Here is a 15214-nt window from a genome sequence, read left to right as displayed (position 1 = left end):
ACCCCTTTTAATTAATTAGCGTCTTGCGTGGTGCCAACGATCGACCACAGCAACGGCACCATCGTACCACCCGGCTCCAGAGTCGAACACGGCCAAGAGATCGTCGTCCATTGCAAGCCTCATTTCGAACCGGCCTACAACGCCACTCCCGCCATCTGCAAGAACGGCACTTGGACCCACATACCAGTCTGCGGACCCGGTAAGTCGTTTTATTTGTTGAGCGCTGAAAGACGCGAATCCCATCAAGCGGAAGCGCGCGTGACCCGCTCGATTCGGCAGTTAACGCCGCTTCGTCAGGTTCTTATTAAAACAAGAAGACAGAGTGAAAGCCATTGCAGTCCCGTCCCCTGTCCCCCGCTGGATTCCGCGACGTGACAGCTAGGCTATTTCTCTTTTAGAAAGATCCAAGGATCGTTGAGGCTGAGTGAGAAGAAAACGTTTTGTGCCAAAGATTATTTAAATGAGATTCGTGCCGTCCTTTGTTCTATATGGAATAGTGTCCCCCGTCCTCTTCCGGTTCCGCCTTCTCGCTCTCGCCGTGACGTGTGTAGGGGGTAGGAAGGGGGGCTGAAAACTAATCCTTGCTAGTTGTAGCGTGAGAGAATGAAGTGGAAGAGAACAGCGTTTAAGCGAAGAGCCATCGTCTGGGCTTATCGGTTAAAACGTCAAACAGGATTCCTCCTCTCTTTCCAATCCTAAAAAGTATTAGGCCGAATGGCACTCTGGAAAAAGGGAGGCTGTTAGTTCGAGAAATATTCGCGCGATGGCGGCACACGTCCCATCAATCAAGACGCGTCCTTTTTCCCTAGAAGTCAAAAACGCTGATTTTTAAATCATGAAGCGATAAAATATCCTAGCTTTTTCTCTATCCTTCAGAACGATCATTGCCAAGAAATTCCCAGAACCTATTTCATTTTTCCGATTGTCGTTTTATATAGAAAAACGATGAATAGGCTCATCGCGCCCCCTTGTGCCAGTTAGCGGCGTTATTTCCACCGAGAAACGCTAGTGTTGTTAATTTTCCGAAAAAATAAAATGCGGAAAAATTTACAGAAAATTTTCCGAATAGCGGAACATTTTCCGCAAATCGGAAAAATAAAAAATTGACGAATTACCTTTTAAGGGTTTTTAATGTTTTTAACTTTTTATCGATATAAAATGTCTAATATCAGTAAACATAATATAAAACATTAATAGTGTTATATTGTTAATCAGTATAAATTGGTGTAGAAGTTTAGATTTACTTTTAGATTCCAAAAAATGAGGCGAAAATGCCGTTCAAAGTAAATTTTCAAACAATATTAGATCAATCATGGAATTAAAACTTTTTTTAATTTTTTCCCAAAAAAACGGAACATTTTCCGGAAAAAAAGGTCTTTGTCATTTTCCGACTTACAACACTAAGAAACGCTAATAGGTGTTCCCATAAAATAAAACTAGTGTTTTAAGTCGGAAAATTATCCGGAAAATAACCAAGATCTTTTCCCAGAATATTTTCCGTATTTTTCCGAAAAAAATAAAAGTTATCATGCCATGATTAGTCTATTATATTGTTTGCAAATTTAAGTGAAGCGGCATTTTCCCCTCATTTTTTCGAATCTAAAAGTAAAACTAAACCTCTAGACTAGCTTTAAACTAATTAACAATGTAACACTATTAATTTTTTTTAATATGTTTACTGATATTAGACATTTTATATCGATAAAAAGATAAAAACATTAAAAACCCATTAAAAGTAATTTATGATTAAATGTTTTATTTTTTCCGATTTGCTTTTCCGCAATTCGGAAAATTTTTCGCATTTTATTTTTCCAGAAAATTAACAACTCTAAATAAAACAATAAAAATTTAAAGTATAAAATGTTTTTCTCTGCACGCGGATTTAAAATTCAAAAATCTTTATCGACTCGAGCGCGCGCTCTGCGATAGACGTAGAAAAAATATTTACACGTGACCTCCCGTATTTTACAGAAACACCTATTGTTCAACGCACGAGAAATTTGTATTATATTTTAAAAACAAATTTAAATAATTTACTTTCGCTAAGATCAAAGTGTAGTCATTATCTCTCCGTGGATTCTTATTAAAATCACAGCCTACTGAATACATCAAGACGTCGGCAAACACCATCAAAACAAAAGCCCAAAAGTCTCATTTTTAAAATTCAAATTATAGCCATGCTGATTAACGCGCGTACAATAACCTTTGACCCCCGGGTAGGCTTCGCTCCGCTGATTTTTCCACTCGTTTTCGAGGGTAGTAGCGAGAGCGAAAATTTACATGTAAAATATCTGGCTCATCGAGGCTCGCTTTTCGAAATTTGCATTCGGGCCAGTAAACACGCCGACCTCAAGGCCCTCCAGTGGCCAAGAAGGGAAGCTATTAAAGATGACAGTTGAATAAGTCAAGCTCGAATGACCGCGGAGGAATTATGATAAAGAGCCCCCTGTTTTGAACACCCCCCGCCCGCGCTGTTTTGATCGGTTTGGTTTCTGGAGCTATTTTTAACACAAAAATAGAGTCCCGCTCTTTTGAAGTTGCGGAAAAATTTGTTGAAAAACGCTTTTAATCCCAAAGTGGAAAGTTGATTATTTCTCTCTTTTGTCGCGCACGCATTAGCGTTTTTTTAACGCGTCATTTTCGAAACGCGGCTTATCGGTGATTTAACTTTCAAACTACTTTTGTATTAATAACAAGCTTAATCCCCTTTTAATTATTATTAAAATACTAATTTTTGCTGTCTTATCTCGGGATGTCGGGCTTATTTTTAATATCAATATTTTCGGGCATTTTCCTCTCTATTTTGATAGGCTTAGCCGTCATATTGTTAATTAAAGTATTTTCGAAAGCCAGCTAAGGAACTTAATCCCGCAACGTCTAGCGTTTTTATTTTGTTCGAAGCTTAGGCCTATCACTGTTTGCGGCCAATTAAATCACTGATCCCTTGTTGCTACCGGATTTTTGTTAAGACGTAGACGGATAAAACACTGGACCCGAATCTAGATTGCGTGCTTCGTTCTTTTAGAACAACGCCGCTTGTAGCGCCACTGTGTCCGATATTGGAAAGATTTCCACTCAAATATTAAAAAAGGCGACGTTAAGCCTTGGTTCACACGATAACATTTTGTCGCGTGCGTTTCCTTGCCGAGCGCGTCTAAATTTAATTCACATCACGCGTTTGCTAAAGCCCATAACAAAAAGATTCTTTATAAAAACTAGAAGTAACCTTAAAATCCCTTATCGAAAGAAAATTATGATTATTATTATTAATTTAATTTATTGGTGCATTTTTTAGGTTTTACAAACATGAAAAAAGGTATGCTACACCTCCCTAATCCACATAAGCAGGGTTGTAGAGAAATGCTTCGATCACTTAGCAATTCTACCATAGATGGCGCGCCCGACAATGTGTAGCCCCTTCAGATTCTTATGGGCGTTCCCCCAAATCATAGAAGTACTGAGGTGCAGCCTAATTTATAGGAGACATCGGGAAATTTAAATTTTACAAGATAACTGCGATCGCTTCAATTTCTGTTTCGTTTCTACACGTGCGAATTTTAAAGAAACTTCTTTTTTAATATTTATAATTAATTCGCGAACATTAAATTTTAGTTTCTCAAAAATGTATTTGAACTGAAATACCAAATTTATACTAGAATTGATAAAGGAATATAACTGACCGTAGTTTTGCCTTCTGTCTATAATTAGTTTAGGTTTGCTTAGATTGTTTGCAATTTTCAAAAAATAAATTGTTAATGAGCTTATAACAAAGTGACAATTAATTAATTTAGAGATCATAAAGAACCGAGATCGATGGACACGAAAACTTGGTAGTGTTCCCTTTCCTTGGGTACTCCAGTGTAATGAGGTAAAGCTCCAAACTATCTGTAGGGGCTACTTGGCGTCACTAGCGCCATCCGTGGTAGAACCATCTCTCTACAACCCGGACATACGTTAAGAAGAAATTTGCGCGTGGTGGGGATATGACTAAATTACTTTAATATTATTTGTCTTCGAAAAAGCAGTATTATTTAACGGTTGATAATTTTTTGTTATATTAAACATTATTTTTTAGTATATACTTTAATTATAAAAAGTAGTTAATTTTTCTAGTCCATAATTCAATAACCATTTTTCGATTTTATTTTTAAATAACTGAACATTTATACAGTTTTTGATATCGACACTTAAAATGTTACATAATTTTGGACCTAAGTATACAGCATGCTTTGACCTATAGTTTTAAACATTTTTGTTAAAATAATCCGGATTGTTCCTGTTGTTCAAAGTTCTGAAAACTTTCTTGAGTTTTCCGAAGATTTTTGCTTGCGTTTCGACATTTTAACCACGAAGAAATAAAACCAATCAACCTACCGAAAAAATAGATTTTGGCCGCGCAGAATGAACTTCGAATATTTCAAAGGAGTTCCTCCCACTTACACCCACTTTTGGTACTACTGATCAAATTGCTTCCTACCTATTTTTGCTCGTAGTCGCGTGCGTAAAGGCTCGTCCAATGAAATTTGTACACAACACTGCGTTAGCGTGTTTAAAGGCTAGCTGCGTTCTTCTTGTGTTTGTTGCTCCTAGATAAAAGTAATATAAAAATTTAATATCCAATAGGCTTAAAATGTACAACGCGGGCGACGTCTCTACGCACGAGATTTGCGCTTGGGTGGAAATGTTCCGTGATTCTATCGCTAGGTGTGCTAGCGGAGAATGAAATTTACCTTTAAAATTCGGGTCCATTAGTTTATTTGTCTGAGGTTAAAATGACAAGTAGATACACACAATTAACGTTGTATACAGTATCATGAGTTTATAATATACTAGCTCACTAACATGTAAGTTAGAATCGTACATAGGCCGTGCGTTAACGGCGATTTATCCCAAGACGTCAAAATAAGAGCTTGCCTGTTAAATCCAGTTTCGTTTCGTTAAGGCCCTTCCTTTAGAAAAAAAAAGGTTTTTAATATACTTTCAAATCATAATGCGACATATTTACATATTAGTAATAAATCTGCAATTTGTACGTGTAAAAGAAAAGGGTCTATACTGCTCGCTAACATTTTTCTTTTGACAAACAAATATTTAAATGATTAGATATTGAATGTTAAAGTTGACCTATTTTTGGTTCGAGTATGCACATTTCGAAGAACGTCACGTAAAAAATACTACGAATAACTATGTAAAAAGAAATGTAATACCATCCTGAATAACTACCCTAGGGAGCCGGATAATTTAAATCGCTCTAATATTAATCGAAATTAATTTAAATTAACTTCTTTTCTAGCGCCATCTAGTGTCGCAAAATCACAACTCATTGCAAAGAAAGGGCCTTACGCCTAACGCGAGTTGTCGCGAAGAGATAAGCTTGAAACTACGAATTTTTAACGACAATACCTGTTCATATTGAAATTTATAAAATATTCTTCCAAAATGTTGACGCGTTAGCTGTTTCGTTTAAATTTCCCTCAAATCAAGAATCTCGCTCGTTTCAAATTTCAAAAAAAGCGTCGTTAGCTCCACCCTACTTGCTAATCTCACGCGCTTATGTAGGTCTCGTTTCCATGGAAATAGCCGTTTCCGCTATCGGCGGAAGTTGAAGTTTTTTACGTGAGAAATCGCTCTTAACGTTAGATCTATGGCGGATTCTAACTTATAGGGAGCTATTATATTATAAACTTATGGCAGTATTTGTATTCGTAGGAAAAATAAATACGTAAATAATTGAAATTAATTTAACCAGATTTTGGGCTAGAAATTGGATTGCCTAATCTAGGTATTCATTGTTTTGCAATTTTTTCATGAAATAACTATGTTTCAGCTTATTTAACTAATTTTACAGCAACAATTTAATGTTATCCACATTTTCTCCCTCTTTTCCATATTGGAAACTTTTTGCCACTGGCATATAGGAGCAACCAACACAAGAATAACTCAGCTAATCTTAAACACGCTAAGGCAGTGTTGTGTACAAATTTCATTGGAGGAACGTTTACTCTAAACATTTTAAAGAAAGGGGGAAGACAATTTCCAAAATTTCCCCTTCCGTCTAACCAATGAAAACTGTACGCGAGAAAATGCACGACTTTTGACGGGTTGCGTTCTCCTTGTGTGGGGTGCTGTGTTTGTTGCTCCTAGGTGACATAGACTTTTCTCTGTAATTTAGGTAACGCTGGAAGTATAAATTGTGGTTTTCTCGTTGAACAGAACGCTGCAAACAACTGCCCGATCGTCCACGTCACGGCATGGTCATCGCGCCCAAAACGGAGCACGGCATGAGGGCCCTGTTCAAATGCAAAGACGGCTTCGAGCTGGAAGGCTCCAACGTCACCGAGTGCCACTACGGGAAATGGACCGCCCCGACCCCCAGATGCAAAGAGAGTGAGTACGACACTACCACCTCGCTCGCTTTTCAATCGCGGGGACGTTCAGTAACGCTCGACAAGTAGAAACCGATTTTTGTAAAAACTTTCCATTTGACTGCTCTAGAGCGCTCGAGATCGCCACGATCAAGTTTTCGAGTTCCATTTGCGCGCTCCGATCTGCCCCGATCAAGTTTTTGAGTTCCATTTGCGCGCTCGGATCTGCCCCGATCAACCTTTCGAGTTCCATTTGCGCGCTCGGATCTGCCCCGATCAACTTTTCGAGTTCCATTTGCGCGCTCGGATCTGCCCCGATCAACCTTTCGAGTTCCCTATGCGCGCTCGGATCTGCCCCGATCAACTTTTCGAGTTCCATTTGCGCGCTCGGATCTGCCCCGATCAACCTTTCGAGTTCCATTTGCGCGCTCGGATCTGCCCCGATCAACTTTTCGAGTTCCATTTGCGCGCTCGGATCTGCCCCGATCAACTTTTCGAGTTCCATTTGCGCGCTCGGATCTGCTCCGATCAACTTTTCGAGTTTCATTTGCGCGCTCGGATCTGCCCCGATCAACTTTTCGAGTTCCATTTGCGCGCTCGGATCTGCTCCGATCAACTTTTCGAGTTCCATTTGCGCGCTCGGATCTGCCCCGATCAACCTTTCGAGTTCCCTATGCGCGCTCGGATCTGCCCCGATCAACTTTTCGAGTTCCATTTGCGCGCTCGGATCTGCCTCGATCAACCTTTCGAGTTCCATTTGCGCGCTCGGATCTGCCCCGATCAACCTTTCGAGTTCCCTATGCGCGCTCGGATCTGCCCCGATCAACTTTTCGAGTTCCATTTGCGCGCTCGGATCTGCCCCGATCAACCTTTCGAGTTCCATTTGCGCGCTCGGATCTGCCCCGATCAACTTTTCGAGTTCCATTTGCGCGCTCGGATCTGCCCCGATCAACCTTTCGAGTTCCCTATGCGCGCTCGGATCTGCCCCGATCAACTTTTCGAGTTCCATTTGCGCGCTCGGATCTGCCCCGATCAACTTTTCGAGTTCCATTTGCGCGCTCGGATCTGCCCCGATCAACTTTTCGAGTTCCATTTGCGCGCTCGGATCTGCCCCGATCAACCTTTCGAGTTCCCTATGCGCGCTCGGATCTGCCCCGATCAACTTTTCGAGTTCCATTTGCGCGCTCGGATCTGCCCCGATCAACTTTTCGAGTTCCATTTGCGCGCTCGGATCTGCCCCGATCAACCTTTCGAGTTCCATTTGCGCGCTCGGATCTGCCCCGATCAACCTTTCGAGTTCCATTTGTGCGCTCGGATCTGCCCCGATCAACCTTTCGAGTTCCATTTGCGCGCTCGGATCTGCCCCGATCAACTTTTCGAGTTCCATTTGCGCGCTCGGATCTGCCCCGATCAACCTTTCGAGTTCCATTTGCGCGCTCGGATCTGCCCCGATCAACTTTTCGAGTTCCATTTGCGCGCTCGGATCTGCCCCGATCAACTTTTCGAGTTCCATTTGCGCGCTCGGATCTGCCCCGATCAACCTTTCGAGTTCCCTATGCGCGCTCGGATCTGCCCCGATCAACTTTTCGAGTTCCATTTGCGCGCTCGGATCTGCCCCGATCAACCTTTCGAGTTCCCTAATCGCGCTCGGATCTGCCCCGATCAACTTTTCGAGTTCCATTTGCGCGCTCGGATCTGCCCCGATCAACCTTTCGAGTTCCATTTGCGCGCTCGGATCTGCCCCGATCAACTTTTCGAGTTCCATTTGCGCGCTCGGATCTGCCCCGATCAACCTTTCGAGTTCCATTTGCGCGCTCGGATCTGCCCCGATCAACCTTTCGAGTTCCCTATGCGCGCTCGGATCTGCCCCGATCAACCTTTCGAGTTCCATTTGCGCGCTCGGATCTGCCCCGATCAACTTTTCGAGTTCCATTTGCGCGCTCGGATCTGCCCCGATCAACCTTTCGAGTTCCATTTGCGCGCTCGGATCTGCCCCGATCAACTTTTCGAGTTCCATTTGCGCGCTCGGATCTGCCCCGATCAACCTTTCGAGTTCCATTTGCGCGCTCGGATCTGCCCCGATCAACTTTTCGAGTTCCATTTGCGCGCTCGGATCTGCCCCGATCAACCTTTCGAGTTCCCTATGCGCGCTCGGATCTGCCCCGATCAACTTTTCGAGTTCCATTTGCGCGCTCGGATCTGCCCCGATCAACCTTTCGAGTTCCATTTGCGCGCTCGGATCTGCCCCGATCAACTTTTCGAGTTCCATTTGCGCGCTCGGATCTGCCCCGATCAACCTTTCGAGTTCCATTTGCGCGCTCGGATCTGCCCCGATCAACTTTTCGAGTTCCATTTGCGCGCTCGGATCTGCCCCGATCAACTTTTCGAGTTCCATTTGCGCGCTCGGATCTGCCCCGATCAACCTTTCGAGTTCCCTATGCGCGCTCGGATCTGCCCCGATCAACTTTTCGAGTTCCATTTGCGCGCTCGGATCTGCCCCGATCAACCTTTCGAGTTCCATTTGCGCGCTCGGATCTGCCCCGATCAACTTTTCGAGTTCCATTTGCGCGCTCGGATCTGCCCCGATCAACCTTTCGAGTTCCATTTGCGCGCTCGGATCTGCCCCGATCAACCTTTCGAGTTCCCTATGCGCGCTCGGATCTGCCCCGATCAACTTTTCGAGTTCCATTTGCGCGCTCGGATCTGCCCCGATCAACCTTTCGAGTTCCATTTGCGCGCTCGGATCTGCCCCGATCAACCTTTCGAGTTCCATTTGTGCGCTCGGATCTGCCCCGATCAACCTTTCGAGTTCCATTTGTGCGCTCGGATCTGCCCCGATCAACCTTTCGAGTTCCATTTGTGCGCTCGGATCTGCCCCGATCAACCTTTCGAGTTCCATTTGTGCGCTCGGATCTGCCCCGATCAACCTTTCGAGTTCCATTTGTGCGCTCGGATCTGCCCCGATCAACCTTTCGAGTTCCATTTGCGCGCTCGGATCTGCCCCGATCAACTTTTCGAGTTCCATTTGCGCGCTCGGATCTGCCCCGATCAACCTTTCGAGTTCCATTTGCGCGCTCGGATCTGCCCCGATCAACTTTTCGAGTTCCATTTGCGCGCTCGGATCTGCCCCGATCAACTTTTCGAGTTCCATTTGCGCGCTCGGATCTGCCCCGATCAACCTTTCGAGTTCCCTATGCGCGCTCGGATCTGCCCCGATCAACTTTTCGAGTTCCATTTGCGCGCTCGGATCTGCCCCGATCAACCTTTCGAGTTCCATTTGCGCGCTCGGATCTGCCCCGATCAACCTTTCGAGTTCCATTTGCGCGCTCGGATCTGCCCCGATCAACCTTTCGAGTTCCATTTGCGCGCTCGGATCTGCCCCGATCAACTTTTCGAGTTCCATTTGCGCGCTCGGATCTGCCCCGATCAACTTTTCGAGTTCCATTTGCGCGCTCGGATCTGCCCCGATCAACCTTTCGAGTTCCCTATGCGCGCTCGGATCTGCCCCGATCAACTTTTCGAGTTCCATTTGCGCGCTCGGATCTGCCCCGATCAACCTTTCGAGTTCCATTTGTGCGCTCGGATCTGCCCCGATCAACCTTTCGAGTTCCATTTGCGCGCTCGGATCTGCCCCGATCAACTTTTCGAGTTCCATTTGCGCGCTCGGATCTGCCCCGATCAACCTTTCGAGTTCCATTTGCGCGCTCGGATCTGCCCCGATCAACTTTTCGAGTTCCATTTGCGCGCTCGGATCTGCCCCGATCAACCTTTCGAGTTCCATTTGCGCGCTCGGATCTGCCCCGATCAACTTTTCGAGTTCCATTTGCGCGCTCGGATCTGCCCCGATCAACTTTTCGAGTTCCATTTGCGCGCTCGGATCTGCCCCGATCAACTTTTCGAGTTCCATTTGCGCGCTCGGATCTGCCCCGATCAACCTTTCGAGTTCCCTATGCGCGCTCGGATCTGCCCCGATCAACTTTTCGAGTTCCATTTGCGCGCTCGGATCTGCCCCGATCAACCTTTCGAGTTCCATTTGCGCGCTCGGATCTGCCCCGATCAACTTTTCGAGTTCCATTTGCGCGCTCGGATCTGCCCCGATCAACCTTTCGAGTTCCCTATGCGCGCTCGGATCTGCCCCGATCAACTTTTCGAGTTCCATTTGCGCGCTCGGATCTGCCCCGATCAACTTTTCGAGTTCCATTTGCGCGCTCGGATCTGCCCCGATCAACCTTTCGAGTTCCATTTGCGCGCTCGGATCTGCCCCGATCAACCTTTCGAGTTCCATTTGCGCGCTCGGATCTGCCCCGATCAACCTTTCGAGTTCCATTTGCGCGCTCGGATCTGCCCCGATCAACTTTTCGAGTTCCATTTGCGCGCTCGGATCTGCCCCGATCAACCTTTCGAGTTCCATTTGCGCGCTCGGATCTGCCCCGATCAACTTTTCGAGTTCCATTTGCGCGCTCGGATCTGCCCCGATCAACTTTTCGAGTTCCATTTGCGCGCTCGGATCTGCCCCGATCAACCTTTCGAGTTCCCTATGCGCGCTCGGATCTGCCCCGATCAACTTTTCGAGTTCCATTTGCGCGCTCGGATCTGCCCCGATCAACTTTTCGAGTTCCATTTGCGCGCTCGGATCTGCCCCGATCAACCTTTCGAGTTCCATTTGCGCGCTCGGATCTGCCCCGATCAACTTTTCGAGTTCCATTTGCGCGCTCGGATCTGCCCCGATCAACTTTTCGAGTTCCATTTGCGCGCTCGGATCTGCCCCGATCAACCTTTCGAGTTCCATTTGCGCGCTCGGATCTGCCCCGATCAACCTTTCGAGTTCCATTTGCGCGCTCGGATCTGCCCCGATCAACTTTTCGAGTTCCATTTGCGCGCTCGGATCTGCCCCGATCAACCTTTCGAGTTCCCTATGCGCGCTCGGATCTGCCCCGATCAACTTTTCGAGTTCCATTTGCGCGCTCGGATCTGCCCCGATCAACCTTTCGAGTTCCATTTGCGCGCTCGGATCTGCCCCGATCAACTTTTCGAGTTCCATTTGCGCGCTCGGATCTGCCCCGATCAACCTTTCGAGTTCCATTTGCGCGCTCGGATCTGCCCCGATCAACCTTTCGAGTTCCCTATGCGCGCTCGGATCTGACCCGATCAACTTTTCGAGTTCCATTTGCGCGCTCGGATCTGCCCCGATCAACCTTTCGAGTTCCATTTGCGCGCTCGGATCTGCCCCGATCAACTTTTCGAGTTCCATTTGCGCGCTCGGATCTGCCCCGATCAACTTTTCGAGTTCCATTTGCGCGCTCGGATCTGCCCCGATCAACCTTTCGAGTTCCCTATGCGCGCTCGGATCTGCCCCGATCAACTTTTCGAGTTCCATTTGCGCGCTCGGATCTGCCCCGATCAACTTTTCGAGTTCCATTTGCGCGCTCGGATCTGCCCCGATCAACCTTTCGAGTTCCATTTGCGCGCTCGGATCTGCCCCGATCAACCTTTCGAGTTCCCTATGCGCGCTCGGATCTGCCCCGATCAACCTTTCGAGTTCCATTTGCGCGCTCGGATCTGCCCCGATCAACTTTTCGAGTTCCATTTGCGCGCTCGGATCTGCCCCGATCAACCTTTCGAGTTCCATTTGCGCGCTCGGATCTGCCCCGATCAACCTTTCGAGTTCCCTATGCGCGCTCGGATCTGCCCCGATCAACTTTTCGAGTTCCATTTGCGCGCTCGGATCTGCCCCGATCAACCTTTCGAGTTCCATTTGCGCGCTCGGATCTGCCCCGATCAACTTTTCGAGTTCCATTTGCGCGCTCGGATCTGCCCCGATCAACCTTTCGAGTTCCCTATGCGCGCTCGGATCTGCCCCGATCAACTTTTCGAGTTCCATTTGCGCGCTCGGATCTGCCCCGATCAACCTTTCGAGTTCCCTATGCGCGCTCGGATCTGCCCCGATCAACTTTTCGAGTTCCATTTGCGCGCTCGGATCTGCCCCGATCAACCTTTCGAGTTCCATTTGCGCGCTCGGATCTGCCCCGATCAACTTTTCGAGTTCCATTTGCGCGCTCGGATCTGCCCCGATCAACCTTTCGAGTTCCATTTGCGCGCTCGGATCTGCCCAGATCAACTTTTCGAGTTCCATTTGCGCGCTCGGATCTGCCCCGATCAACCTTTCGAGTTCCATTTGCGCGCTCGGATCTGCCCCGATCAACTTTTCGAGTTCCATTTGCGCGCTCGGATCTGCCCCGATCAACCTTTCGAGTTCCATTTGCGCGCTCGGATCTGCCCCGATCAACCTTTCGAGTTCCATTTGCGCGCTCGGATCTGCCCCGATCAACCTTTCGAGTTCCATTTGCGCGCTCGGATCTGCCCCGATCAACCTTTCGAGTTCCCTATGCGCGCTCGGATCTGCCCCGATCAACTTTTCGAGTTCCATTTGCGCGCTCGGATCTGCCCCGATCAACCTTTCGAGTTCCATTTGCGCGCTCGGATCTGCCCCGATCAACTTTTCGAGTTCCCTATGCGCGCTCGGATCTGCCCCGATCAACTTTTCGAGTTCCATTTGCGCGCTCGGATCTGCCCCGATCAACCTTTCGAGTTCCATTTGCGCGCTCGGATCTGCCCCGATCAACTTTTCGAGTTCCATTTGCGCGCTCGGATCTGCCCCGATCAACCTTTCGAGTTCCATTTGCGCGCTCGGATCTGCCCCGATCAACCTTTCGAGTTCCCTATGCGCGCTCGGATCTGCCCCGATCAACTTTTCGAGTTCCATTTGCGCGCTCGGATCTGCCCCGATCAACCTTTCGAGTTCCATTTGCGCGCTCGGATCTGCCCCGATCAACTTTTCGAGTTCCATTTGCGCGCTCGGATCTGCCCCGATCAACCTTTCGAGTTCCATTTGCGCGCTCGGATCTGCCCCGATCAACTTTTCGAGTTCCATTTGCGCGCTCGGATCTGCCCCGATCAACCTTTCGAGTTCCCTATGCGCGCTCGGATCTGCCCCGATCAACCTTTCGAGTTCCATTTGCGCGCTCGGATCTGCCCCGATCAACTTTTCGAGTTCCATTTGCGCGCTCGGATCTGCCCCGATCAACCTTTCGAGTTCCATTTGCGCGCTCGGATCTGCCCCGATCAACTTTTCGAGTTCCATTTGCGCGCTCGGATCTGCCCCGATCAACTTTTCGAGTTCCATTTGCGCGCTCGGATCTGCCCCGATCAACCTTTCGAGTTCCATTTGCGCGCTCGGATCTGCCCCGATCAACTTTTCGAGTTCCATTTGCGCGCTCGGATCTGCCCCGATCAACCTTTCGAGTTCCCTATGCGCGCTCGGATCTGCCCCGATCAACTTTTCGAGTTCCATTTGCGCGCTCGGATCTGCCCCGATCAACCTTTCGAGTTCCATTTGCGCGCTCGGATCTGCCCCGATCAACTTTTCGAGTTCCATTTGCGCGCTCGGATCTGCCCCGATCAACCTTTCGAGTTCCATTTGCGCGCTCGGATCTGCCCCGATCAACCTTTCGAGTTCCCTATGCGCGCTCGGATCTGCCCCGATCAACTTTTCGAGTTCCATTTGCGCGCTCGGATCTGCCCCGATCAACCTTTCGAGTTCCATTTGCGCGCTCGGATCTGCCCCGATCAACTTTTCGAGTTCCATTTGCGCGCTCGGATCTGCCCCGATCAACCTTTCGAGTTCCATTTGCGCGCTCGGATCTGCCCCGATCAACTTTTCGAGTTCCATTTGCGCGCTCGGATCTGCCCCGATCAACCTTTCGAGTTCCCTATGCGCGCTCGGATCTGCCCCGATCAACTTTTCGAGTTCCATTTGCGCGCTCGGATCTGCCCCGATCAACCTTTCGAGTTCCATTTGCGCGCTCGGATCTGCCCCGATCAACTTTTCGAGTTCCATTTGCGCGCTCGGATCTGCCCCGATCAACCTTTCGAGTTCCCTATGCGCGCTCGGATCTGCCCCGATCAACCTTTCGAGTTCCATTTGCGCGCTCGGATCTGCCCCGATCAACTTTTCGAGTTCCATTTGCGCGCTCGGATCTGCCCCGATCAACCTTTCGAGTTCCATTTGCGCGCTCGGATCTGCCCCGATCAACTTTTCGAGTTCCATTTGCGCGCTCGGATCTGCCCCGATCAACTTTTCGAGTTCCATTTGCGCGCTCGGATCTGCCCCGATCAACCTTTCGAGTTCCATTTGCGCGCTCGGATCTGCCCCGATCAACTTTTCGAGTTCCATTTGCGCGCTCGGATCTGCCCCGATCAACCTTTCGAGTTCCCTATGCGCGCTCGGATCTGCCCCGATCAACTTTTCGAGTTCCATTTGCGCGCTCGGATCTGCCCCGATCAACCTTTCGAGTTCCATTTGCGCGCTCGGATCTGCCCCGATCAACTTTTCGAGTTCCATTTGCGCGCTCGGATCTGCCCCGATCAACCTTTCGAGTTCCATTTGCGCGCTCGGATCTGCCCCGATCAACCTTTCGAGTTCCCTATGCGCGCTCGGATCTGCCCCGATCAACTTTTCGAGTTCCATTTGCGCGCTCGGATCTGCCCCGATCAACCTTTCGAGTTCCATTTGCGCGCTCGGATCTGCCCCGATCAACTTTTCGAGTTCCATTTGCGCGCTCGGATCTGCCCCGATCAACCTTTCGAGTTCCATTTGCGCGCTCGGATCTGCCCCGATCAACTTTTCGAGTTCCATTTGCGCGCTCGGATCTGCCCCGATCAACCTTTCGAGTTCCCTATGCGCGCTCGGATCTGCCCCGATCAACTTTTCGAGTTCCATTTGCGCGCTCGGATCTGCCCCGATCAACCTTTCGAGTTCCATTTGCGCGCTCGGATCTGCCCCGATCAAC

The 15214-nt window shown here is 48.2% G+C and overlaps 1 protein-coding gene across 2 annotated transcripts in view; it reads left to right on the top strand.

The window, feature by feature from the left end:
• Hasp (Hig-anchoring scaffold protein) overlaps positions 1-15214 on the top strand; it is a 177182-nt gene that overhangs the window by 138960 nt on the left and 23008 nt on the right. For both annotated transcript variants that reach the window (XM_090173239.1, XM_090173238.1), the window contains exons 9-10: positions 20-199; positions 6214-6387. In XM_090173239.1, coding sequence (XP_090029365.1) covers positions 20-199; positions 6214-6387 — 354 coding nt within the window. The remainder of the gene's footprint in view (positions 1-19; positions 200-6213; positions 6388-15214) is intronic.

The sequence above is a fragment of the Leiobunum rupestre genome, chromosome 4 (assembly GCF_980474605.1).
Source record: "Leiobunum rupestre chromosome 4, qqLeiRupe1.1.hap1, whole genome shotgun sequence".
NCBI classification, from domain to species: domain Eukaryota; kingdom Metazoa; phylum Arthropoda; class Arachnida; order Opiliones; family Sclerosomatidae; genus Leiobunum; species Leiobunum rupestre.
Note: the sequence above shows the minus strand (reverse complement) of the source record. Positions and strands in the feature narration are given on the sequence as shown.